General features: G+C 44.3%; 1 protein-coding gene across 1 annotated transcript; it reads right to left on the bottom strand.

Moving 5' to 3' along the window:
- Positions 1–1,344: 1,344 nt before the first annotated feature.
- Positions 1,345–25,393, bottom strand: LOC112257649 (guanine nucleotide-binding protein G(t) subunit alpha-2-like). The gene is made up of 9 exons (XM_042304252.1): positions 25,086–25,393; positions 17,475–17,517; positions 17,056–17,197; positions 13,521–13,681; positions 11,391–11,519; positions 10,000–10,129; positions 9,019–9,172; positions 7,980–8,184; positions 1,345–1,912 (listed from the first exon to the last, which is right to left on the bottom strand). Exons 1-8 carry the CDS (start codon positions 25,195–25,197, stop codon positions 7,997–7,999), a joined length of 1,059 nt encoding a protein of 352 aa, XP_042160186.1. The 5' UTR covers positions 25,198–25,393; the 3' UTR covers positions 1,345–1,912; positions 7,980–7,996.
- Positions 25,394–26,989: the final 1,596 nt, after the last annotated feature.

Below are 26,989 nucleotides of genomic sequence, written 5' to 3' on the forward strand. Positions count from 1 at the left end.
TCTGTGTAATCGGTGTCTGTGTAATCGGTGTCTGGTACGGTCTGTGTAATCGGTGTCTGTGTAATCGGTGTCTGGTACGGCCTGTGTAATCGGTGTCTGTGCAATCGGTGACTGTGTAATCGGTGTCTGTATAATCGGTGTCTGTATAATCGGTGTATAATCGGTGTCTGTGTAATCGGTGTCTGGTACGGTCTGTGTAATCGGTGTCTGTGCAATCGGTGACTGTGTAATCGGTGGCTGTGTAATCGGTGTCTGTATAATCGGCGTCTGTATAATCGGTGTCTGTGTAATCGGTGTCTGTGTAATCGGTGTCTGGTACGGTCTGTGTAATCGGTGTCTGTGTAATCGGTGTCTGGCACGGTCTGTGTAATCGGTGTCTGTGTAGTGCATAATCGGTGTCTGTGTAATCGGTGTCTGGTACGGGCTGTGTAATCTGTGTAATCGGTGTCTGTGTAATCGGTGTCTGTGTAATCGGTGTCTGTGTGTCGGTGTCTGGTACGGTCTGTGTAATCGGTCTGTCTGGTGTCTGGTCCGTGTAATCGGTGGCTGTGTGTCTCGGTGGCTGTGGGTCTGTGTAATCGGCGTCTGTGTAATCGGTGTCTGTGTCTGTGTCATCGGTCGGTGTCTGGTACGGTGTCTCTGTGTAATCGGTGTCTGTGGTAATGTCTGGTACGGTCTGGTGTCTGTGTCATCGGTGTCTGGTGTCTGGTACGGTCTGTCATCGGTGTCTGTGTAATCAGTGTCTGGTACTGTGTAATCGGTGTGTCTGGTAATCGGTGGCTGTGTAATCGGTCTGTGTAATCGGTGTCTGTGTAATCGGTCTGTGTAATCGGTGTCTGGTACGGTCTGTGTCATCGGTGTCTGTGTAATCGGTGTCTGGTACGGTCTGTGTGTCTGTGTAATCGGTGTCTGGTATGGTCTGTGTAATCGGTGTCGGGTACGGTCTGTGTAATCGGTGTCTGGTACGGTCTCGTGTCATTGGTGTCTGGTACGGTCTGTGTCATCGGTGTCTGGTATGGTCTGTGTAATCGGTGTCTGGTAATCGGTCTGTGTAATCGGTGTCTGGTACGGTCTGTGTAATCGGTGTCTGTGTAATCGGTCTGTGTAATCGGTCTGTACTGTGTAATCGGTGTCTGGTAAGGTCTGTGTAATCGGTGTCTGGTACGGTGTGTAATCGGTCTGTGTAATCGGTGTCTGGTCGGTGTCGGTACGGTCTGTGTAATCGGTGTCTGGTACGGTCTGTGTAATCGGTGTCGGGTACGGTCTGTGTAATCGGTGTCGGGTACGGTCTGTGTAATCGGTGTCGGGTACGGTCTGTGTAATCTTCAGTTATCAAAAACAGAGTACAGAGAAGTCTATCCATCTTTATTTTGTCTCTAAACTTCAAAAATAAGAACAAACGTAATATTCAAAACGATCCCTTTCTCACAGTACTTACGATATATTGGTCTGATCAAAATAGAGTTTGGTCTATTATTATTTAGTCTAAGCTTGTGTCTCACAATACACAGTTTATGCTATTAAAATAGATTCAATTAAAAATAGATGATCATTTTCAAATATCTGCTGTTAACTTGGTAACTTTTTTTACAAGTTAAAGAGAAACAGCAGGAGACTACTAAAGGTAAAACATAAACACTAGCTTCAGGGGTTTAATGGTACGTTACGCAATATAAGTGCCGTCCAAGGAGCACTTTCATTTAATTTTTTTTTACAACAAAAATGTTAAATGTTGATACTCTGTTTTCTACCCAATGGACTTGATGATGATGTTGTTGTAGAGGGATGCATCCGAGGAACCCAGGGCTCGGCGGTGGTGACGATGACAGCAGGATAAACAGTTGTCCACCAACTGTCCACCTTCTCCAGCACGGTGGCCCAATAAAAACCAGTGAGTTGGCTGATGGAAGTTCTGAAGAGATGAAGAGAAATGGAAGTCCATTTAATATGTCATCTTTTTAACATTCATACATTATTTTTGAGGGGGGGGGGAAAAACTCGATGCAGATTCAGTTTTTTGTTTTGGTCCCCTAAACGGGAACAAAAAGGACACACTGCAATGCCTCACAGCTGCTCTGATATATATTTGATCGCATTTGTATTGAGTAAAATATATCTTAACTAGTGTCTTCTATTCAAAGTGTAAAGCTGAAGCGATAGAAATGTAAAGGCCATTTCCGGTTTACGTCGACATGCAGTATGCAGCGTTTTTCATGAACGCTGTCTCCTGTACAGCTGAACTTCTGCCATGCACATTAAATAGAGCCATAGGTCTGTTTTAATGGTACTTTTAGGAGGCTAATGATGAAAAATAAACCATAAAAAGAAAGCAATATGGGAGGGACAGGGATAGTGTTGAAATAGGGAGGGAGGGACAGGGATAGTGTCGAGATGGGGAGGTAGGGACAGGGATAGTGTTGAAATAGGGAGGGAGGGACAGGGATAGTGTCGAGATGGGGAGGGAGGGACAGGGATAGTGTTGAAATAGGGAGGGAGGGACAGGGATAGTGTCGAGATGGGACGGGAGGGACAGGGATAGTGTTGAAATAGGGAGGGAGGGACAGGGATAGTGTCGATGGGGAGGGAGGGACAGGGATAGTGTCGAGATGGGGAGGGAGGGACAGGGATAGTGTCGAGATGGGGAGGGAGGGACAGGGATGGTGTCGAGATGGGGAGGGAGGGACAGGGATAGTGTCGATGGGGAGGGAGGGAGGACAGGGATAGTGTCGATGGGGAGGGAGGGACAGGGATAGTGTCGAGATGGGATGGGAGGGACAGGGATAGTGTCGAGATGGGGAGGGAGGGACAGGGATGGTGTCGAGATGGGGGGAGGGACAGGGATAGTGTCGAGATGGGGAGGGAGGGACAGGGATAGTGTTGAAATAGGGAGGGAGGGACAGGGATAGTGTCGAGATGGGGAGGGAGGGACAGGGATAGTGTCGAGATGGGGAGGGAGGGACAGGGATGGTGTCGAGATGGGGAGGGAGGGACAGGGATAGTGTCGAGATGGGGAGGGAGGGAGGGACAGGGATAGTGTCGATGGGGAGGGAGGGACAGGGATAGTGTTGAAATAGGGAGGGAGGGACAGGGATGGTGTCGAGATGGGGAGGGAGGGACAGGGATAGTGTCGAGATGGGGAGGGAGGGACAGGGATGGTGTCGAGATGGGGAGGGAGGGGGAGGGACAGGGATAGTGTCGAGATGGGGAGGGAGGTCAGGGAGGACAGGGATAGTGTCGAGATGGGGAGGGAGGGACAGGGATAGTGTCGAGATGGGGAGGGAGGGACAGGGATAGTGTCGAGATGGGGAGGGAGGGACAGGGATAGTGTCGAGATGGGGAGGGAGGGACAGGGATAGTGTCGAGATGGGGAGGGAGGGACAGGGATAGTGTCGATGGGGAGGGAGGGACAGGGATAGTGTCGAGATGGGGAGGGAGGGACAGGGATGGTGTGTCGAGGGGGGGAGGGGATAGTGTCGAGGGGACAGGGATAGTGTCGAGATGGGGAGGGAGGGACAGGGATAGTGTCGAGATGGGAGGGAGGGACAGGGATAGTGTCGAGATGGGGAGGGGAGGGAGGGACAGGGATAGTGTGGGGAGGGAGGGACAGGGATGGGGGGAGGGAGGGACAGGGATAGTGTCGAGATGGGGAGGGAGGGACAGGGATAGTGTCAGGGAGATGGGGAGGGAGGGACAGGGATAGTGTCGAGATGGGGAGGGAGGGACAGGGATAGTGTCGAGATGGGGAGGAGGGACAGGGAGTGGAGGGACAGGGATAGTGTCGAGATGGGGAGGGGGGACAGGGATAGTGTCGAGATGGGGAGGGAGGGACAGGGATAGTGTCGATGGGGAGGGAGGGACAGGGATAGTGTCGATGGGGGGAGGGAGGGAGGGACAGGGATAGTGTCGATGGGGAGGGAGGGAGGGAGGGACAGGGATAGTGTGTCGATGGGGAGGGAGGGACAGGGGAGGGAGGGACAGGGATAGTGTCGAGATGGGGAGGGAGGGACAGGGATAGTGTCGAGATGGGGAGGGAGGGACAGGGATAGTGTCGAGATGGGGAGGGAGGGACAGGGATAGTGTCGAGATGGGGAGGGAGGGACAGGGATAGTGTCGAGATGGGGAGGGAGGGACAGGGATAGTAGGGAGGGAGGGACAGGGATGTCGAGATGGGGGAGGAGGGACAGGGATAGTGTCGAGGGGGATAGTGTCGAGATGGGGAGGGAGGGACAGGGATAGTGTCGAGATAGGGAGGGACAGGGATAGTGTTGAGATGGGGAGGGAGGGGGACAGGGATAGATGGGGGGAGGGAGGGACAGGGATAGTGTCGAGAGGGAGGGACAGGGGAGGGAGGGACAGGGATAGTGTCGAGATGGGGAGGGAGGGACAGGGATAGTGTCGAGATGGGGAGGGAGGGACAGGGATAGTGTCGAGATGGGGAGGGAGGGACAGGGATAGTGTCGAGATGGGGAGGGAGGGACAGGGATAGTGTCGAGATGGGGAGGGAGGGACAGGGATAGTGTCGAGATGGGGAGGGAGGGACAGGGATGGGGGGGAGGGAGGGACAGGGATAGTGTCGAGATGGGGAGGGAGGGACAGGGATAGTGTCGAGATGGGGAGGGAGGGACAGGGATAGTGGATAGGTCGAGATGGGGATGGGGGGGAGGGAGGGACAGGGATAGTGTCGAGATGGGGGGAGGGAGGGACAGGGATAGTGTCGAGATGGGGAGGGAGGGACAGGGATAGTGTCGGGAGATGGGGAGGGAGGGACAGGGATAGTGGACGATAGTGTCGGGGGAGGGAGGGACAGGGATAGTGTCGAGATGGGGAGGGAGGGACAGGGATAGTGTCAGGGGAGGGAGGGACAGGGATGTGTCGAGATGGGGAGGGAGGGACAGGGATAGTGTCGATGGGGAGGGAGGGACAGGGATAGGAGGGAGGGACAGGGATAGTGTCGATGGGGAGGGAGGGACAGGGATAGTGTCGATGGGGAGGGAGGGACAGGGATAGTGTCGATGGGGAGGGAGGGACAGGGATAGTGGGGGACAGGGAGGGGGGGGACAGGGATAGTGTCTCCGAGATGGGGAGGGAGGGACGATGGGGAGGGAGGGACAGGGATAGTGTCGATGGGGAGGGAGGGACAGGGATGGGGAGGGAGGGACAGGGATAGTGTCGAGATGGGGAGGGAGGGACAGGGATAGTGTCGATGGGGAGGGAGGGACAGGGATAGTGTCGAGATGGGGAGGGAGGGAGGGATAGTGTCAGGGGGAGGGAGGGACAGGGATAGTGTCGAGATGGGGAGGGAGGGACAGGGATAGGGAGATGGGAGGGGGACAGGGATAGTGTCGAGATGGGGAGGGAGGGACAGGGATAGTGTCGATAGAGATGGGGAGGGAGGGACAGGGATAGTGTCGAGATGGGGAGGGAGGGACAGGGATAGTGTCGAGATGGGGAGGGAGGGACAGGGATAGTGTCGAGATGGGGAGGGAGGGAGGGACAGGGATAGTGTCGAGATGGGGAGGGAGGGACAGGGATAGTGTCGAGATGGGGAGGGAGGGACAGGGATAGTGTCAGGGAGATGGGGAGGGAGGGACAGGGATAGTGTCGAGATGGGGAGGGGGAGGGACAGGGATAGTGTCGAGATGGGGAGGGAGGGACAGGGATAGTGTCGAGAGGGACAGGGATGGGGAGGGAGGGACAGGGATAGTGTCGAGATGGGGAGGGAGGGACAGGGATAGTGTCGAGATGGGGAGGGAGGGACAGGGATAGTGTCGAGATGGGGAGGGAGGGACAGGGATAGGGAGATGGGGAGGGAGGGACAGGGATAGTGTCGAGATGGGGAGGGAGGGACAGGGATAGTGTCGAGATGGGGAGGGACGGACAGGAATAGTATCGAGATGGGGAGGGAGGGACAGGGATATGATTCTCTTCATCCATCCTACTCACCCTCAGCCGTCTGAACCATAGAAACTCAATTACTAGAAGGGACAAAGCACCTCAGACCATGGTATGTCCATTCTAGTAATAGATTTCTATGGTCTGACCTAACCGTGTAATAGAAGTATAATAATGCTGTAATAATTAGAACCATACATAAACTCAGCAAAAACAGAAACATCCTCTCTGTCAACTGCATTTATTTTCAGCAAACTTAACATGTGTATATATTTGTATGAAAATAAGATTCAACCACTGAGACATAAACTGAACAAGTTCCACAGACATGTGACTAAGAGAAATGGAATAATGTGTCCCTGAACAAAGGGGGGGGGAGGGGGTGTCAAAATCAAAAGTAACAGTCAGTATCTGGTGTGGCCACGAGCTGCATTAAGTACTGCAGTGCATCTCCTCCTCATGGACTGCACCAGATTTGCCAGTTCTTGCTGTGAGATGTTACCACACTCTTCCACCAAGGCACCTGCAAGTTCCCGGACATTTCTGGGGGGAATGGCCCTAGCCATCACCCTCTGATCCAACAGGTCCCAGACATGCTCAATGGGATTGAGATCCGGACTCTTCGCTGGCCATAGCAAAACACTGACATTCCTGTCTTGCAGGAAATCACACACAGAACGAGCAGTATGGCTGGTGGCATTGTGATGCTGGAGAGTCATGTCAGGATGAGCCTGCAGGAAGGGTACCACATGAGGGAGGAGGATGTCTTCCCTGTAACGCACAGCGTTGAGATTGCCTGCAATGACAAGAAGCTCAGTCCGATGATGCTGTGATACACCACCCCAGACCATGACGGAACCTCCACCTCCAAATCGATCCCGCTCCAGAGTACAGGCCTCGGAGTAACCCTCATTCATTCAACGATAAACGCAAATCCGACCATCACCCCTGGTGAGACAAAACCGCAACTCGTCAGTGAAGAGCACGTTTTGCCAGTCCTGTCTGGTCCAGCGACGGTGGGTTTGTGCCCATAGGAGACGTTGTTGCCGGTGATGTCTGGTGAGGACCTGCCTTACAACAGGCCTTCAAGCCCTCAGTCCAGTCTCTCAGCCTATTGTGGACAGTCTGAGCACTGATGGAGGGATTGTGCGTTCCTGGTGTAAGTCGGGCAGTTGTTGTTGCCATCCTGTACCTGTCCCGCAGGTGTAATGTTCTGATGTACCCATCCTGTGCAGGTGTTGTTACATGTGGTCTGCCACTGCGAGGACAATCAGCTGTCCGTCCTGTCTCCCTGTAGCGCTGTCTTAGGCGTCTCACAGTACGGGCATTGCAATTTATTGCCCTGGCCACATCTGCAGTCCTCATGCCTCCTTGCAGCATGCCTAAGGCACGTTCACGCAGATGAGCAGGTACCCTGGGCATCTTTCTTTGGGTGTTTTTCAGAGTCAGTAGAAAGGCCTCTTTAGTGTCCTAAGTTGTCATAACTGTGACCTTAATTGCCTTCCGTCTGTAAGCTGTTAGTGTCTTAACGACCGTTCCACAGGTGCATGTTCATTAATTGTTTATGGTTCATTGAACAAGCATGGGAAAGTGTTTAAACCCTTTACAATCAAGATTTGTGAAGTTATTTGGATTTTTATTTGCTGAGTTTGTCATTGAGGTAATATGTCAGACATGTCGTATTTTAATTTCATTGCAGATGGGCTGTGCACAGCCAGGCCTTATTACAGTTTGTCAGCAGATGGTCTGTCGACAGCCAGGCCTTATTACAGTTTGTCAGCAGATGGTCTGTTCACAGCCAGGCCTTATTAGTTTGTCAACAGATGGTCTGTTCACAGCCAGGCCTTATTACAGTTTGTCAGCAGATGGGCTGTCCACAGCCAGGCCTTATTACAGTTTGTCAGCAGATGGTCTGTCCACAGTCAGGCCTTATTACAGTTTGTCAGCAGATGGTCTGTTCATAGCCGGGCCTTATTACATTGTTTCAGTAAGGCCACAGGACTAATGTTGGTCCTTCATAGTGATTTCCTGTTCGGCACTGAGGTGTGAGCGTGCGTCAGGCAGTAATACAGGCCGTCATACTGTACCTTCAGTCAGGAGCTGCTCAGAACAGCCCGGCGTCCTTTAGGTTGGTTTTGATGACGTCTGTGATGGTGTTGAAGGCCTGGTTCACGTCCTGTGTCTCTACAGCGCAGGTGATGTGGGTGTAGATGGGTTTCTCCGCCTGCCTCAAGTTCAGAGACTCAAACTGCATCTTCACGTGGTTGCTGGCGTCTTCGTATGTGTTAGGCCCTATAGGGAGATAAGAGAGCTGTAAAAACTGATCAGAGACTGGTTGCTGGTGTCTTCGTATGTCTTTGCCAGAGGGAATAAGAGGGAGTTTCTTATTGTGTTTTAATTGAGTGAGAAAGATTTCAATGTATTCATTTTTTTTATGTGTATTTTTTTTGTTTAATCTTTATTTAACTAGGCAAGCCAGTTAAGAACAACATCTTATTTACAATAACAGCCAAACCCGTACAATGCTGGGCCAACTGTGCACAGCCCTATGGGACTCCCAATCACGGCCCTATGGGACTCCCAATCACGGCCCTATGGGACTCCCAATCACGGCCCTGTGGGACTCCCAGTCACGGCCCTATGGGACTCCCAATCACGGCCCTATGGGACTCCCAGTCACGGCCCTATGGGACTCCCAATCACGGCCCTGTGGGACTCCCAATCACGGCCCTATGGGACTCCCAATCACGGCCCTGTGGGACTCCCAATCACGGCCCTGTGGGACTCCCAGTCACGGCCCTGTGGGACTCCCAATCACGGCCCTGTGGGACTCCCAATCACGGCCCTGTGGGACTCCCAATCACGGGACCCTGTGGGGACTCCCAGTCACGGCCCTGTGGGACTCCCAGTCACGGCCCTGTGGGACTCTCAGTCGCGGCCCTGTGGGACTCTCAGTCGCGGCCCTGTGGGACTCCCAGTCGCGGCCCTATGGGACTCCCAATCACGGCCGGATGGGATTCAGCCTGGAGTCATTCATCAGACACGGTGAATACACTAAAAAACCAATGGTCAATAGTTCATGGAAAACAAGTTTTTGCCATTTTGGGACTCAAGAGTAGGACTCACCGTCGTAGTCGGGGAAGCAGACATTGAGGTGGACATTCTTGATCTTCTCTTGGAAGATGTCCTTCTTGTTGAGGAAGAGCACGTGGATGGTGTCCTCGAAGAACCTGTGGTTGCAGATACTGTTGAATAGATGGAGAGACTCGTGCATGCGGTTCTGAAAAGAGAAGAGGACAAGAGGAATGAAGGATGGGTCATCGTCATCATCGGGCTCAACCTCCACTAGCTCGCTGCGGTCACACTAGTTGGTGAGGTTTGCAATATGGTTGAACGTCTCCTCCCTCTCATCTGTACCCTCCTTTTTTAGTTTAGATTAACTTTGAAGTGTGCGTGTGAAACTGTGTGTGTGTGTGTGAAACAGTGTGTGTGTGTGAAACAGTGTGTGTGTGTGAAACAGTGTGTGTGTGAAACAGTGTGTGTGTGAAACAGTGTGTGTGTGTGTGAAACAGTGTGTGTGTGAAACAGTGTGTGTGTGTGTGTGTGTGTGTGAAACAGTGTGTGTGTGTGTGTGTGTGTGTGAAACTGTGTGTGTGTGTGTGAAACTGTGTGTGTGTGTGTGTGTGTGTGTGAAACTGTGTGTGTGTGTGTGTGAAACTGTGTGTGTGTGTGTGTGTGTGAAACTGTGTGTGTGTGTGTGTGTGTGAAACAGTGTGTGTGTGTGTGAAACTGTGTGTGTGTGTGTGTGTGTGTGTGTGAAACAGTGTGTGTGTGTGAAACAGTGTGTGTGTGTAACAGTGTGTGTGTGTGAAAACAGTGTGTGTGTGTGAAACAGTGTGTGTGTGTGTGTGTGTGTGTGAAACAGTGTGTATGTGTGAAACAGTGTGTGTGTGTATGTGTGTGAAACTGTGTGTGTGTGTGTGTGTGTGTGTGTGTGTGTGTGTGTGTGTGTGTGTGAACTGTGTGTATGTGTGTGTGAAACAGTGTGTGTGTGAAACTGTGTGTGTGTGTGTGTGTGTGTGTGTGTGTGTGTGTGTAATCACTCACCATTTCCTCGTCCTCCAGCAGCACCAGGTCATACGCGCTGAGGGAACTACAGAACAGGACGCAATGGACGCCCTGGAAACAGTGGATCCACTTCTTCCTCTCTTCTCTTCTACCGCTCATATCAAACATCCTGTCCGTCAGAGACACAATAATAAATAAATTAACCAATCAATCAATTTATTAAGCCCTTTTTACAGGAGAGGAGCGATCAGTAACTCCAGTACAGTATCATGAGCTTCTCCAGGCTTTTTACACACAGTTCTTGTATATGATGAGAGTGTGGTACTTGTAATACAAAGGTTGAAGGTTCAACTCCAGCAGGAATCACATACAAATACTGACAATGCATACACACTGTATTATACGTTGCTACGAGTACAGACACTACTACGTTGCTACGAGTACAGACACTACTACGTTGCTACGGTACAGACACTACTACGTTGCTACGGTACAGACACTGCTACGGTACAGACACTACTACGTTGCTACGGTACAGACACTGCTACGGTACAGACACTACTACGTTGCTACGGTACAGACACTGCTACGGTACAGACACTACTACGTTGCTACGAGTACAGACACTGCTACGGTACAGACACTACTACGTTGCTACGGTACAGACACTGCTACGGTACAGACACTACTACGTTGCTACGGTACAGACACTGCTACGGTACAGACACTACTACGTTGCTACGGTACAGACACTACTACGTTGCTACGGTACAGACACTACTACGTTGCTACGGTACAGACACTGCTACGGTACAGACACTACTACGTTGCTACGGTACAGACACTGCTACGGTACAGACACTACTACGTTGCTACGAGTACAGACACTGCTACGGTACAGACACTACTACGTTGCTACGGTACAGACACTACTACGTTGCTACGGTACAGACACTACTACGTTGCTACGGTACAGACACTACTACGTTGCTACGGTACAGACACTACTACGTTGCTACGGTACAGACACTACTACGTTGCTACGGTACAGACACTACTACGTTGCTACGGTACAGACACTACTACGTTGCTACGGTACAGACACTACTACGTTGCTACGGTACAGACACTACTACGTTGCTACGGTACAGACACTACTACGTTGCTACGGTACAGACACTACTACGTTGCTACGGTACAGACACTACTACGTTGCTACGGTACAGACACTACTACGTTGCTACGGTACAGACACTACTACGTTGCTACGGTACAGACACTACTACGTTGCTACGGTACAGACACTACTACGTTGCTACGGTACAGACACTACTACGTTGCTACGGTACAGACACTACACTTGACGTCTTTGCAGGTGAACTATAATGTACTGTGACAAAAGAGCCAGGTAGTTAGCTACTGTAGCTCACCTGAATTTGACATCTTTGCAGATGAACCTCTCCTCATTGACCCCGCCGGTCTTGATCCTGCACCGAAGGATGTCCTGGTCGTTAGGGGTGAAGTCAGCCTGGGTGATGCGCTCCAGGTCACTGAGGAAGCTGTGTGAGAGGCAGTCAATCAATGAATCAATCAAGATCAGATCACTGAGTTAGCTGTGGGAGAGAGGCAGAGTAAATCAATCAACTAATCAATAAAATGTATTTAAAAAGCCTTTTTTAGATCAGCAGTTATTACAGAGTGCTTTACAGTAACTAGACCCCAAAGACAACAGCACTGTCTAGCTTCCACAGAGGCCATAGACCAGGGATCCCCAACTGGCGGCCCGCAGGCCAAACTTTGGCCCGTGATTGATTTTATTTGGCCCCTCAATTTTTCTGAACACCAAAAAAAACACTGAACAAAAATATAAATGCAACATGCAACATTTTCAAAGATGTTTACCGAGTTACAGTTCATATACGCAAATCAGTTAATTTAAATAAATAAATTTGGCCCTAATCTATGGATTTCACATGACTGGGAATACAGATATGCATCTGTTGATCACAAAAGAAATAGGGGCGTGGATCAGAAAACCAGTCAGTATCTGGTGTGACCACCATTTGCCTCATGCAGTGCGACACATCTCCTTCACATCGAGTTGATCAGGCTGTTGATTGTGGCCTGTGGAATGTTGTCTCACTCCTCTTCAATGGCTGTGCGAAGTTTCTGGATACTGGCAGGCACTGGAACACGCTCACTTACACATCGATCCAGAGTATCCCAAACATGCTCAATGGGTGACATGTCTGGTGAGTATGTGGGCCATGGAAGCACTGGGACATTTTTCAGCTTTCATGAATTGTGTACAGATCCTTGAAACGGGGCCATGCATTATCATGCTGAAACGGTGATGGCAGCTGATGAATGGCACAACAACGGGCATCAGGATCTCATCACGATATCTCATTGTCATCCCATAAAATGCAATTGTGTTCGTCGTCCGTGGCTTATACCTGCCCATACCATAACCCCACCATCCACCATGGAGCACTCTGTTAACAACGTTGACATCAGCAAACCGCTCGCCCACAAGACGCCATACACCGGGATTCATCCGTGAAGAGCACACTTCTCCAGCGTTCCAGTGGCCATCGAAAGTGAGCATTTGCCCACTGAAGTTGGTTACAACGCCGAACTGCAGTCAGGTCAAGACCCTGGTGAGGACAACGAGCATGCAAATGAGCTTCCCTGAGACGATTTCTGAACATTTCTACAGAAATTCTTCCATTGTGCAAACCCAGTTTCATCAGATGTCCGGGTGGCTGGTCTCAGACGATCCCGCACGGGAAGAAGCCGGATGTGGATGTCCTGGGTTGGCGTGGTTGCACGTGGTCTACGGTTGTGAGGCCGGTTGGGTGTTCTGCCAAATTCTCTAAAACGGCAATGGAGGCGGCTTATGGTAGAGAAATGAACATTCAATACTCTGGTGGACATTCCTGTAGTCAGCATGGCAATTGCACGCTCCCTCAACATGAGACAGCTGTGGCATTGTGTTGTGGGACAAAACTGCACATTTTAAAGTGGCCTTTTATTGTCCCCAGTACAAAGTGCACCTGTGTAATGATCATGCTGTTTAATCAGCTTCTTGATATGCCACACCTGTCAGGTGGATGGATTATCTTGGCAAAGGAGAAAAACTCACTAACAGGGATGTAAACAAATGTGAGCACTAAATTTGATAGAAAACCTTTTTGTGCGGATGGACAATTTCTGGGATCGTTTATTTCAGCTCACGAAACATGGAACCGACACTTTGCATGTTGCGTTAATATTTTTGTTCTGTATAAAAGACTATAAAAACACCAACAAAGTTCTTTTAATTGTGTAAATCTGTTCAAAAGTATTCCCATAACAGATAGATATATATGTGATCGTAATCAAATGTCAGAAAAATTAGAATTTGTCATTTTAGTCAAATATTATATATGTTTAGGCTTCTTGCTGTCAATTTGCATTCTACAAATGATTTGTAATTATGTTCCGGCCCCCTGACCATCCGATCAAGAAAAAAACGTCCCGCGCCTAAATCTGGTTATTGAGCCATGCCATAGACTCACTAGTAAGCGGAGTCGAGGAGATGGTAGCCCTCGGCTGCTGACTCGAAACACTCCTGGATGCCAGGGTCCATCCACAGCTTCTTGATGCACTCAGCCAGCTCAGGAGACATGGTTCCCTCCTCAGTAGAGTTGGATAGGTTCTCCAGCTTCGTGCCTTCATCCTGGACACACAGAGAACAACACCCATACATGCATCAGTATAGCATAGTATAACATAACATTACCAGGCAGAAAAGAAACACCTGAAACTACTGTAGATCCCTCCAAATTCTGGTCTTGAAGAGAATACAAAAACAAACTGTGGGGGGAGGTTCTCTTCTGCACTGTTCAACCAATCCCATGAATGTGGAGGAGGAGTTAAGATAAAGTCTCGCCTTAACATCCAAAAAGAGGAAGTCGAGTCACAGGCTCTCATTCCATTTCCCCTGACAACCAGAACTTCCGGTTGTTGGCAACTCCGCAATAGTATAAAATGTCTATAGTATAGTATATCATATCTATAGAAAAGTATATCATGTCTATACAGTATAGTATAAAATGTCTACAGTATAGTATAAAATGTCTACAGTATAGTATAAAATGTCTACAGTAGAGTGTAAAATGTCTACAGTATAGTATAAAACGTCTACAGTATATCATGTCTATACAGTATAGTATAACATGTCTATACAGTATAGTATAATATAGTATACCATGTCGATACAGTATAGTATACCATGTCGATACAGTATAGTATACCATGTCGATACAGTATAGTATACCATGTCGATACAGTATAGTATACCATGTCTATACAGTATAGTATACCATGTCTATACAGTATAGAATAACATGTCTATAGTATTATACTATAGTATAACATGTCTATAGTATAACAGTATAGTATAACATGTCTATATAGTATATCAGTATAGTATAACATAAGGCACAGTATAACAGTATAGTACAGTATAACATGTCTATACAGTATAGTATACCATGTCTATACAGTATAGAATAACATGTCTATAGTATTATACTATAGTATAACATGTCTATAGTATAACAGTATAGTATAACATGTCTATATAGTATATCAGTATAGTATAACATAAGGTACAGTATAACATGTCTGTATAGTATAAGAGTATAGTATAACATAAGGTACAGTATAACAGTATAGTATAATATAGTATAACGTAAGGTACAGTATAACATGTCTGTATAGTATAATAGTATAGTATAACAGTATAATATAGTATAACATGTCTATAGTATAACAGTATAATATAGTATAATATGTCTATAGTATAACAGTATAGTATAATATAGTATAACATAAGGTACAGTATAACATGTCTGTATAGTATAACAGTATAGTATAACATAAGGTACAGTATAACAGTATAGTATAACGTAAGGTACAGTATAACAGTATAGTATAACGTAAGGTACAGTATAACAGTATAGTATAACGTAAGGTACAGTATAACAGTATAGTATAACGTAAGGTACAGTATAACATGTCTGTATAGTAAAACAGTATAGTATAGTATAACATGTCTATAGTATAACATAATATAGTATAACATAAGGTACAGTATAACATGTCTATAGTATAACAGTATAATATAGTATAACATGTCTATAGTATAACAGTATAATATGTCTATAGTATAACAGTATAGTATAATATAGTATAACATAAGGTACAGTATAACATGTCTGTATAGTATAACAGTATAGTATAACGTAAGGTACAGTATAACATGCCTGTATAGTATAACAGTATAGTATAATATAGTATAACGTAAGGTACAGTATAACATGTCTGTATAGTATAACAGTAATATAGTATAACATAAGGTACAGTACAACATGCCTGTATAGTATAACAGTATAGTACAGTATAACAGTATAGTATAATATAGTATAACGTAAGGTACAGTATAACATGTCTGTATAGTATAACAGTATAGTATAACAGTATAATATAGTATAATATAGTATAACAGTATATATAACGTAAGGTACAGTATAACATGTCTATATAGTATAACATAAGTACAGTATAACATGTATAATAACAGTATAGTATAGTATAACATAAGGTACAGTACAACATGCCTGTATAGTATAACAGTACAGTATAACATGTCTGTATAGTATAACAGTATAGTATAACATAAGGTATAGTATAACAGTATAGTATAACATAAGGTACAGTATAACATGTATATATAGTATAACATAAGGTACAGTATAACAGTATAGTATAACGTAAGGTACAGTATAACAGTATAGTATAACGTAAGGTACAGTATAACAGTATAGTATAACATAAGGTACAGTATAACAGTATAGTATAACGTAAGGTACAGTATAACAGTATAGTATAATATAGTATAACGTAAGGTACAGTATAACATGTCTGTATAGTAAAACAGTATAGTATAGTATAACAGTATAATATAGTATAACATGTCTATAGTATAACATAAGGTACAGTATAACATGTCTATAGTATAACAGTATAATATAGTATAACATGTCTATAGTATAACAGTATAATATGTCTATAGTATAACAGTATAGTATAATATAGTATAACATAAGGTACAGTATAACATGTCTGTATAGTATAACAGTATAGTATAATATAGTATAACATGTCTATAGTATAACAGTATAATATGTCTATAGTATAACAGTATAGTATAATATAGTATAACGTAAGGTACAGTATAACATGTCTGTATAGTATAACAGTAATATAGTATAACATAAGGTACAGTACAACATGCCTGTATAGTATAACAGTATAGTACAGTATAACAGTATAGTATAATATAGTATAACGTAAGGTACAGTATAACATGTCTGTATAGTATAACAGTATAGTATAGTATAACAGTATAATATAGTATAACATGTCTATAGTATAACAGTATAGTATAACATAAGGTACAGTATAACATGTATATATAGTATAACATAAGGTACAGTATAACATGTCTATAGTATAACAGTATAATATAGTATAACATAAGGTACAGTACAACATGCCTGTATAGTATAACAGTACAGTATAACATGTCTGTATAGTATAACAGTATAGTATAACATAAGGTATAGTATAACAGTATAGTATAACATAAGGTACAGTATAACATGTCTGTATAGTATATCAGTATAGTATAACATAAGGTACAGTATAACAGTATAGTATAATATAGTATAACGTAAGGTACAGTATAACATGTCTGTATAGTATAACAGTATAGTATAGTATAACAGTATAATATAGTATAATATGTCTATAGTATAACAGTATAGTATAATATAGTATAACATAAGATACAGTATAACATGTCTGTATAGTATAACAGTGTAGTATAACATAAGGTACAGTATAACATGTGTATAGTATAGTATAACAGTATAGAATAACAAGGTACAGTATAACATGTCTATATAGTATAACATGTCTATATGGTACAGTATATTATAGTATTGTTTCACACACACACGCAAACACCCAGCCTGCAGTACCCACCTCCGCAGCCGGTGATCCGTACTTGATCCCCAGGATGCCCATGCCTCTGACGATAGACAGAGCTGACTGCAGGATGTTACCGAAGATCGCCCCTCTGGATGACACCTTCTCCTCCTTATTAAAACCACCCAGGTGAAGGATTCTGTGAAGAAGAAGAACTATTGGGTTAGTATTGAGTTATTCCACTTTAAAAAAAAAAATGTTTAATGTAGTCCTTGTTGTGCATAGAGTTGTATGGTTTGTTTAACTTTGTGACATCTGAGTCTGTGTCACTCTGTTAAAGTGGAATTTCCCTGTGGCTCAATTATCCAAACTGCCACCTAGTGGTGCTTCTGTGGCAGTGCAGCTCACTTCTCTGCTGCCCCATATTAACAGAGAGAGAACCCGAAAAAGCGTACTTCATTTGTAACTTAACTTACTTCATTTGTTTTACAATGGTGCTTTTCCCAGACTCCTCAGCACCTGAAAGAAAACAAAAATACACCATTTATTACAACAGTTAAATAAAGGTCAACAATGTCATTTTTAATTACAAAGGGTTTCGTCAGTGACTGGCTCAAAAAAAACGAGCTGACAAGGTGAAAAACCTGCCGATGTGCCCTTGAGCAAGGCACTTAACCCTAATTTGCTCCAGGGGTGTTCTACTATGACTGACCCTGTAAAACAACACATTTCACTACACTATCCGGTGTACGTGACAATAAAATATCTTAATACTCCTGGACCTGGTGGCCAGCGAAACATAGGGTTATTCCCAAATGGCAACCTCTTCCCTATATAGTTCCCTAATTTTGACCAGAGCCCTATGGGACAGATTGAAAATAGAGCAGTTTGACAGAACAGTCTGTGTGGAGATCACTGACATCTCCTTACTGGGACTCAGAACACACCAGGACAAAGGTCTGGATGTCACTTAAAAACCTTTATTTTAAAACCTATTTTAAAACCTAAACGCTATTGTTTGACCAGTGCTTAATAGGATGCCATTTGAGAGGCAGCCTGGGTCTCTCAGAGACTTCAGGGAAAAAAAGACCTTGATGTCACCTAATATATTTATTTTAAACCTTTATTTGAAAACCTTTAAAACTAATATACTATGGGTCCCGACCCCAACATGTAACCAGACCAGTGCAGTAGGGCTCCGCTCGTTTTTTGAGCTCAGATGGACCCTTATTCCCTACATAGTGCACTACTTTAGACCAGAGCCCTAAGGAACCCTCTTCCCTACATAGTGCACTACTTTAGACCAGAGTCCGATGGAACCCTCTTCCCTACATAGTGCACTACTTTAGACCAGAGCCCTAAGGAACCCTCTTCCCTACATAGTGCACTACTTTAGACCAGAGTCCGATGGAACCCTCTTCCCTACATAGTGCACTACTTTAGACCAGAGCCCTATGGAACCCTCTTCCCTACATAGTGCACTACTTTAGACCAGAGCCCTATGGAACCCTCTTCCCTACATAGTGCACTACTTTAGACCAGAGCCCTATGGAACCCTCTTCCCTACATAGTGCACAACTGCTTAAATAGGGTTCCGTTTGGGACGCAACCTGGTTCTCTCAGGCAGATTAGGACAAAGGCCTCGATGTCATTTATTTAAACCCCTTTATTTAAACACCATATTGAAAAGAAGACCTCGGCTTTATTGTGTTTTTAGCCTCACTTACAGTTCATGTAATGCGGTGTCCAGCTGGATCAACCTGCTACTTTCAAATGTCCCATAAATTCAGTCAATCAACACTATGGTACCGACCCCACCCTGTACCAAGCCCGTGTGTTAGTACCTATTGCTCAGCACTTAGCCTGGTTCCAGTTCTGATTGTGCTGTCTTGCCATGACTAAAGCGACATGACAACACAAACAATCTGGTGTCCAGGCTCTCAGCTGAGCTTAAAAACTCTCTCTACAGGTCTCTCTGTTAACCATCACGCCTACATCCTGCTGCCTCTCTCTGGTTGCTCGACGTGGCCTGTTGTCTCATCATTACGCACACCTGTCACCGTCGTTACGTGCACATGCGCCTCATGACACTCACCTGGACTCCATCACCTTCCTGATTACCTCCCCTGTATCTGTCAGTCCGCTTTGTTCTCTCCTCAGGCGTTATTGACTCGGTTTCATGTCTGTACGCTTTCCATATTTATTATTTTGTACTATGTTCTATTTACTATAAAATGTGCAATTCCTGTACTTCCTGACTCCCAGCGTACACTTTACAATGTATCCCTTGTAAAAGAGGTATTCTGGTCTCAGTGGGACTTCCTGGACAAATAAAGGTTCAATAAAAACAAAATAAAAATTGGGCAATAGAAACCCAAGAGGGAGCATCTTCTGAAGGAGATGGTTTATTTATTTAGTCTACTCTAATTGGTTAAGTCCTGCACCACTCCTAGTCACAGATAGCACCCATTGGCTCAGTGCCCATCCAGATTAAGGTTGGCCCGCCCTCCTCTTCATCCACCTCGCTATTGAGTGTTGGGCTTTATGTATCCTGTGTCTTAACACATCAGACATTATGTAACCTGATCCTGTCTTAACACATCAAGCATTATGTAACCTGATCCTGTCTTAACACATCAGGCATTATGTAACCTGATCCTGTCTTAACACATCAGACATTATGTAACCTGATCCTGTCTTAACACATCAGGCATTATGTAACCTGATCCTGTCTTAACACATCAGGCATTATGTAACCTGATCCTGTCTTAACACATCAGGCATTATGTAACCTGATCCTGTCTTAACACATCAAGCATTATGTAACCTGATCCTGTCTTAACACATCAGGCATTATGTAACCTGATCCTGTCTTAACACATCAGACATTATGTAACCTGATCCTGTCTTAACACATCAGGCATTATGTAACCTGATCCTGTCTTAACACATCAGGCATTATGTAACCTGATCCTGTCTTAACACATCAGGCATTATGTAACCTGATCCTGTCTTAACACATCAGGCATTATGTAACCTGATCCTGTCTTAACACATCAGGCATTATGTAACCTGATCCTGTCTTAACACATCAGGCATTATGTAACCTGATCCTGTCTTAACACATCAGGCATATGTAACCTGATCCTGTCTTAACACATCAGACATTATGTAACCTGATCCTGTCTTAACACATCAGGCATTATGTAACCTGATCCTGTCTTAACACATCAGGCATTATGTAACCTGATCCTGTCTTAACACATCAGACATTATGTAACCTGGTCCTGTGTCTTAACACATCAAGCAGTATGTAACCTGATCCTGTGTCTTAACACATCAAGCAGTATGTAACCTGATCCTGTCTTAACACATCAAGCATTATGTAACCTGATCCTGTCTTAACACATCAGGCATTATGTAACCTGATCCTGTCTTAACACATCAAGCAGTATGTAACCTGATCCTGTCTTAACACATCAAGCATTATGTAACCTGATCCTGTCTTAACACATCAAGCAGTATGTAATCTGGAAACATTTCGTTTGGCCACTGTGGATCAAGAGATATCACTGCCCGTGCAATAAAACAACAATGAACCCGAGAAACGAGACCTTAACTTGTGTTCGCTTCCCATCCCCAATCTAATGTCTAGGCTTTACTGCATAGGGCTAACTTCACTTGTGTATTAAAGTAGTAAAAAGTGTAGTATTTGCTCCCATATTCCTAGCATGCAATGAAAACGTCAAGCTTGTGACTATACACATTTTGGTATGCATTTGCTCATTATTTTGGTTGTGTTTAAGATTAAGAGAAAGTTAGACCCTGTCATATACCCCCCAAAAATGCTAACCTCCCTTTATTGAAATGGTGAGAGGTTAGCATGTCATTCTCATTCATTATTCACGATTAATTCAGAATTATCCATACTCATGGTAGCATCCACATTAATGTAGAAGTGTTTAGAAACATATTCTATTCTTATTTATAATAAAAGTGACTCCAAAATTACACAATACATTATTTACCATTTAATATCTATTGGGCTCAAAATAATCTGAAACACAACCAAAACAAACAGCAAATGCATCCAACAAGTTTGTAGAGTCACAAGCTTGATGTAGTCATTACGTGCTGTGGATGTAGGACCAAATACATTAACTTTTCACCACTTTCATACTCAAGTGAATTTGTCCTAATAGTTTTGCTCCCCTAAAATGGAGGGACTATGTACATAAAGTGCTATAATTTCTAAACAGTTCAGCTGATATGGATGAAAATACCCTCAAATTAAAGCTGACAGTCTGCACTTTAATGTCATTGTTTGATTTCAAGTATAGAGTATAAAGCCAAAATAAGACAAATGCTTCACTGTTCCAATGATTAGAAAGGGCACTGTATATACTGACTGTTTCGGGATCTGATCTTTGACCTTGATTGAGACTAAGTGGCTACATGCAGAGAGGCTACCTAGTCAAACCCTGCTGATCTGAGAACTCATCTGAACCCTGCTGATCTGAGAACTCATCTGAACCCTGCTGATCTGAGAACCCATCTGAACCCTGCTGATCTGAGAACCCATCTGAACCCTGCTGATCTGAGAACCCATCTGAACCCTGCTGATCTGAGAACCCATCTGAACCCTGCTGATCTGAGAACCCATCTGAACCCATACATCATAGGTGCTGGAAGAGGAACTAGGTGAAAAGAACACTGTAAGTCAGAGCCAGCACAGTACAGTTTGGATTGGGTCAGAATGATGTGGAGTAAAGTACTTAAATAGAAATACTTTGAAGTACTACTTAAGTCGTTTTTGGGGGTCTCTGTAATTCACTATTTTTTTGAAAACTTTTACTTTTACTCCACTACATTCCTAAAGAAAATAATGTACTTTTTATTTCATACATTTTTCCTGACACACAAAAGTACTCGTTACATTTTGAATGCTTAGCAGGACAGAAAAATGGTCCAATTCACACACTTATCAAGAGAACCTCCCTGGACATCTACTGCCTCTAAACTGGTGGACTCATTAAACACAAGGGCTTTGTTATGTCTGAGTGTTGGAGTGTGCCCCTGTCTATCGTCAATTTAGAAAACAAGAAAATCATGCCTTCTGGTTTGCTTAATATAAGGAATTTGAAATTATTAATACTTTTACTTTTAATACTTAAGTATATTTAGCAATTACATTTACTTTTGATACTTAAATATATTTAAAACCAAATAATTTTAGACTTTCAAGTAATATTTTACTGGGGGATTTTCACTTTTACTTGAGTCATTTTCTATTAAAAACTTCTTATGGCTGAGATCGCGATAACGGGATCGATATGACAACATCCAGTGAAAGTGCAGGGAGCCAAATTCAAACAACAGAAATCTCCTAATTTAAAATTCCTCAAACATACAAGTATCTTATACCATTTCAAAGGTAATCTAATCTCCGATTTCAAAAAGGCTTTGCAGCGAAAGCACCACAAACGATTATTTTAGGTCACCGCCAAGTCACAGAAAAACACAGCCATTTTTCCAAGCCAAAGACAGGAGTCACAAAAAGCACAAATAGAGGTAAAATGAATCACTTACCTTTGATGATCTTCATCAGATGACACTCATAGGACTTCATGTTACACAATGCATGTATGTTTTGTTCGGTAAAGTTCATATTTATATCAAAAAATCTCATCCGGTGATTTTGCAGAGAGCCACATCAATATCCAGAAATACTCATAATAAACGTTAATCAAAGATACAAGTGTTAACATGGAATTTTAGATCCACTTCTCCTTAATGCAACCGCTGTGTCAGATTTCAAAAAATCTTTGTGGAAAAAGCAAACCATGCAATAATCTGAGTACGGTACGGCGCTCAGAGCCCAAACCAGCCAAAAAGATATCCGCGATATTGTGCAGTCAACAGAAGTCAGAAATAACATGATAAATATTCACTTACCTTTGATGATCTTCATCAGAATACACTCCCAGGAATCCCAGTTCCACAATAAATGTTTGTTTTGTTCGATAATGTCCATTTATGTCCAAATAGCTACTTTTGTTAGCGCGTTATGTAAACAAATCCAAAGTCACGAAGCGCGTTCACTAGGAGCAGACGAAATGTAAAAAAGTTCCGTTACAGTCCGTAGAAACATGTCAAACGATGTATAGAATCAATCTTTAGGATATTTTTAACATACATCTTCAATAATGTTCCAACCGGAGAATTCCTTTGTCTGTAGAAAAGCAATGGAATGCGAGCTACCTCTCAAGTGAACGAGCATCACGAGCCTGTGGCACTCTGCCAGACCACTGACTCAACAAGCCCTTATGAGCTCCTCCTTTACAGTAGAAGCCTGAAACAAGTTTATAAAGACTGTTGACATCTAGTGGAAGCCTTGGGAAGTGCAACATGACCAATATCCCACTGTATCTTCAATAGAGAATGAGTTGAAAATCGACTAACCTCAGATTTCCCACTTCCTGGTTGGATTTCTTCTCAGGTTTTTGCCTGCCATATGAGTTCTGTTATACTCACAGACATCATTCAAACAGTTTTAGAAACTTCAGAGTGTTTTTTATCACAATATACTAATAATATGCATATATTAGCAACTGGGACTGAGTAGCAGGCCCTTTACTCTGGGCACCTCTGGGCACCTTATTCATCCAAGCTACTCAATACTGCCCCCAGCCATAATTAAGGTATCTTTACTTTTACTCAAGTATGGCAATTGGGTACATTTTCCACCACTGTGTGAAAGCACAGTTTGGATTGGGTCAGCAGGATAGTGTGAAAGGTTAAATGCTGTCTGACGAGAGGATGGGTACACCAATCTGGACTGGATTCTGAGACTGGACTAAACCAGTTAGAGTAATAGGCTTGGCCTCTCATCAGCAAGGGAACATGATTGACTTGGACCTAAAGTAGTGATTCTTTCAGCACCTCACTGTGTCCTGACCTTCACCTGGACTACAACTCTTCTGGGAGGGAGCAATGTACCTCAGGGAGAAATGTACTTCAATGTACCTCAGGGAGAAATGTACTTCAATGTACCTCAGGGAAAAATGTACCTCAGGGAGAAATGTGCCTCAATGTACCTCAGGGAAAAACGTACTTCAATGTACCTCAGGGAGAAATGTACCTCAATGTACCTCAGGGAAAAATGTACTTCAATGTACCTCAGGGAAAAATGTACTTCAATGTACCTCAGGGAGAAATGTACCTCCATGTACCTCAGGGAGAAATGTACCTCAATGTACCTCAGGGAGAAATGTAACTTAAAGCTCTTAGTCTGAACTTTAACAATGTTCCTTATTTTCTAGGTTCAGTCACATATATCTTAAAACATTCTAAGAGAAAGAACATTATGCCTTGATCGGTGTTTGTTTGCTCTTAACTGTCAATGTTCAGACAAAGTGTTGCTCTTAACCAGGGCTGTCCAACCCTCTTCCTGGAGATCTACAGTGCTGTGCGTTTTCAGTCCAACCCTAATTTACCACACCTGATTCTACTTATTAGCTGCTCAACAAGACCTTAACTAGCTGAATCAGATATGTTAAATTAGGGAAACCTACAGGACAGTAGATCTCCAGGAAGATGGTTTGGCAGCCCTGCTCTTAACTGTCAATGTTCAGACAAAGTGAATAATCAATTCACAGACAAGAACAGGACTTAATTGTCTGATTGAAATGTGACCATAGAGAAAGTATCATATCATTTCATGTACTATATTCAACAGCAGAAACATTACATGTGCAAATTACAGATGTTTTTCACACAGGTGACATATGGTAATCTCAATTTAATTTTAAATAGTTTTAGTGCTATCGGGAGGCCAAATGTGTTGTGTTAAATGTTGCACAACAAATATCCTGTTTATTATTCCATGGTATTTAGTTGAAATATATCCTTTCAGTTTCTATATGAACAGGGAAAAAATATAATGGGGGATCCTAACCTCTTAGCCATTAGACCAAAAGGACATCCTTCTGGCTTCTAAGTCTCAGACAGGGTTAACTCTTCACAATAACATGATGATTTTCAAATCACCTCCGATACATTCAGACCAATGGGTTCAGTTCACTTACCCAGCATCAGCACTTTAACTGCCTTAGACTCGGCCAGCTGCTTCTTCAGCTCCTTGGAGTCTATCCCCTCCTCTCCCTCCATCTCCAGATCCTCCGGCTGGTCCATCGACATCTTGGCGGTTAGTTGTCCGGAGTGCCTAACTACACAGAAACAGCCTTTCAGTCACTAAACGATGTGTGATCGCCCAGATAAAGGAACAATCAGTTAGATCGTTAAGTAGTTGTTGGCTAGGTAGGCTACTGTTCAAAGGTTGAGTCAGAGTGTCGCTCCTCTGCAGGTTCAGGTGCTAAATGTCACTCGGGTAGTCTCTGTGGTTTAAAGCTCATGTCATAGAACATGGAACCAGAAGCCAAATCCTATTAACACAGCTAATCAGGTCTGGACTGAAGAGACCAAAACACGACCAATTTGGCTCCTCTACGGTTGGTTAGGGATTTGAGATGGAGAGATGCATTGACTGTTCCCGTTTTCTGTAACTTTGACACCAGAGAATGACCTTTCAGAGGTTTTGTACTGTATATAATTTATTAAAGAGCATTGGTACCTCCATTAGAGGACTTTAAAATGAAATGTATATATAGGTATATAGCCATTGATTCTTCAAGACTATAACTCAATGCCTTATGAGCTTGTTGTTTTACTCCAATGTTTGTCAACACAGTACATGTAAACAAATACTGTATAGCCTGAAAACATGGTTCATACTATAATGTTGATATCATGGATGGTCAGTCCCTGTGTCATATCTCTGTCTAGCAGAGAGTGGTTACATTTCTCCAGCCCCGTCCCTCAGCTGTTTAACAGCTTTGTTATTGTTTGAACTGCAGATTGCCCTTTTAAGAGCTCTTGTATATGATTAAAAAGTGCAGGTTCCTATTACTGTGATGCCTCCGGTACTATATAAACCATGCTGTAAAGGACAATGGGAAAGAAACATTACCGAGCTAGCACAGTACAGGTCAGGTCGGCACGACCGTGTGAGAAGGTTATGGGTGTGTGCAGGCTTTTGATCCAGCACTGCTTTAGCCTACCGCATCACACCCTTAGACCAGGGTTAACCTACCTCATCACCCCCTTAGACCAGGGTTAACCTACCTCATCACCCTCTTAGACCAGGGGTAACCTAGCTCATCAGAACCTTAGACCAGGGTTAACCTACCTCATCACGACCTTAGACCGGGGTTAACCTACCTCATCACGACCTTAGACCAGGGTTAACCTACCTCATCAGGACCTTAGACCAGGGTTAACCTACCTCATCACGACCTTAGACCAGGGTTAACCTACCTTATCACGAGTGGGATTCTGACTCACCTCCGCTACACCTTAGACCAGGGTTAACCTACCTTATCACGACCTTAGACCAGGGTTAATCTACCTCATCACGAGAGTGGGATTCTGACTCACCTCCGCTACACCTTAGACCAGGGTTAACCTACCTCATCACGACCTTAGACCAGGGTTAACCTACCTCATCACGACCTTAGACCAGGGTTAACCTACCTCATCACGACCTTAGACCAGGGTTAACCTACCTCATCAGGACCTTAGACCAGGGTTAACCTACCTTATCACGACCTTAGACCAAGGTTAACCTACCTCATCACGACCTTAGACCAGGGTTAACCTACCTCATCACGACCTTAGACCAGGGTTAACCTACCTCATCACGACCTTAGACCAGGGTTAACCTACCTCATCAGAACCTTAGACCAGGGTTAACCTACCTCCGCTACACCTTAGACCAGGGTTCAGCTCCCGCCCATGACAAAGGCAACTACAGGAGTGTTGGTGAACCCTGGCAGAACCCTGGTAGAACCTTGGTCAAACCCTGGCAGAAACCTGGTAGAACCTTGGTCAAACCCTGGCAGAACCCTGACGCAGTTCAAGAACCCTGGTAACC

This window comes from Oncorhynchus tshawytscha, linkage group LG22 (genome assembly GCF_018296145.1).
Source record: "Oncorhynchus tshawytscha isolate Ot180627B linkage group LG22, Otsh_v2.0, whole genome shotgun sequence".
In the NCBI taxonomy this organism is placed as follows: domain Eukaryota; kingdom Metazoa; phylum Chordata; class Actinopteri; order Salmoniformes; family Salmonidae; genus Oncorhynchus; species Oncorhynchus tshawytscha.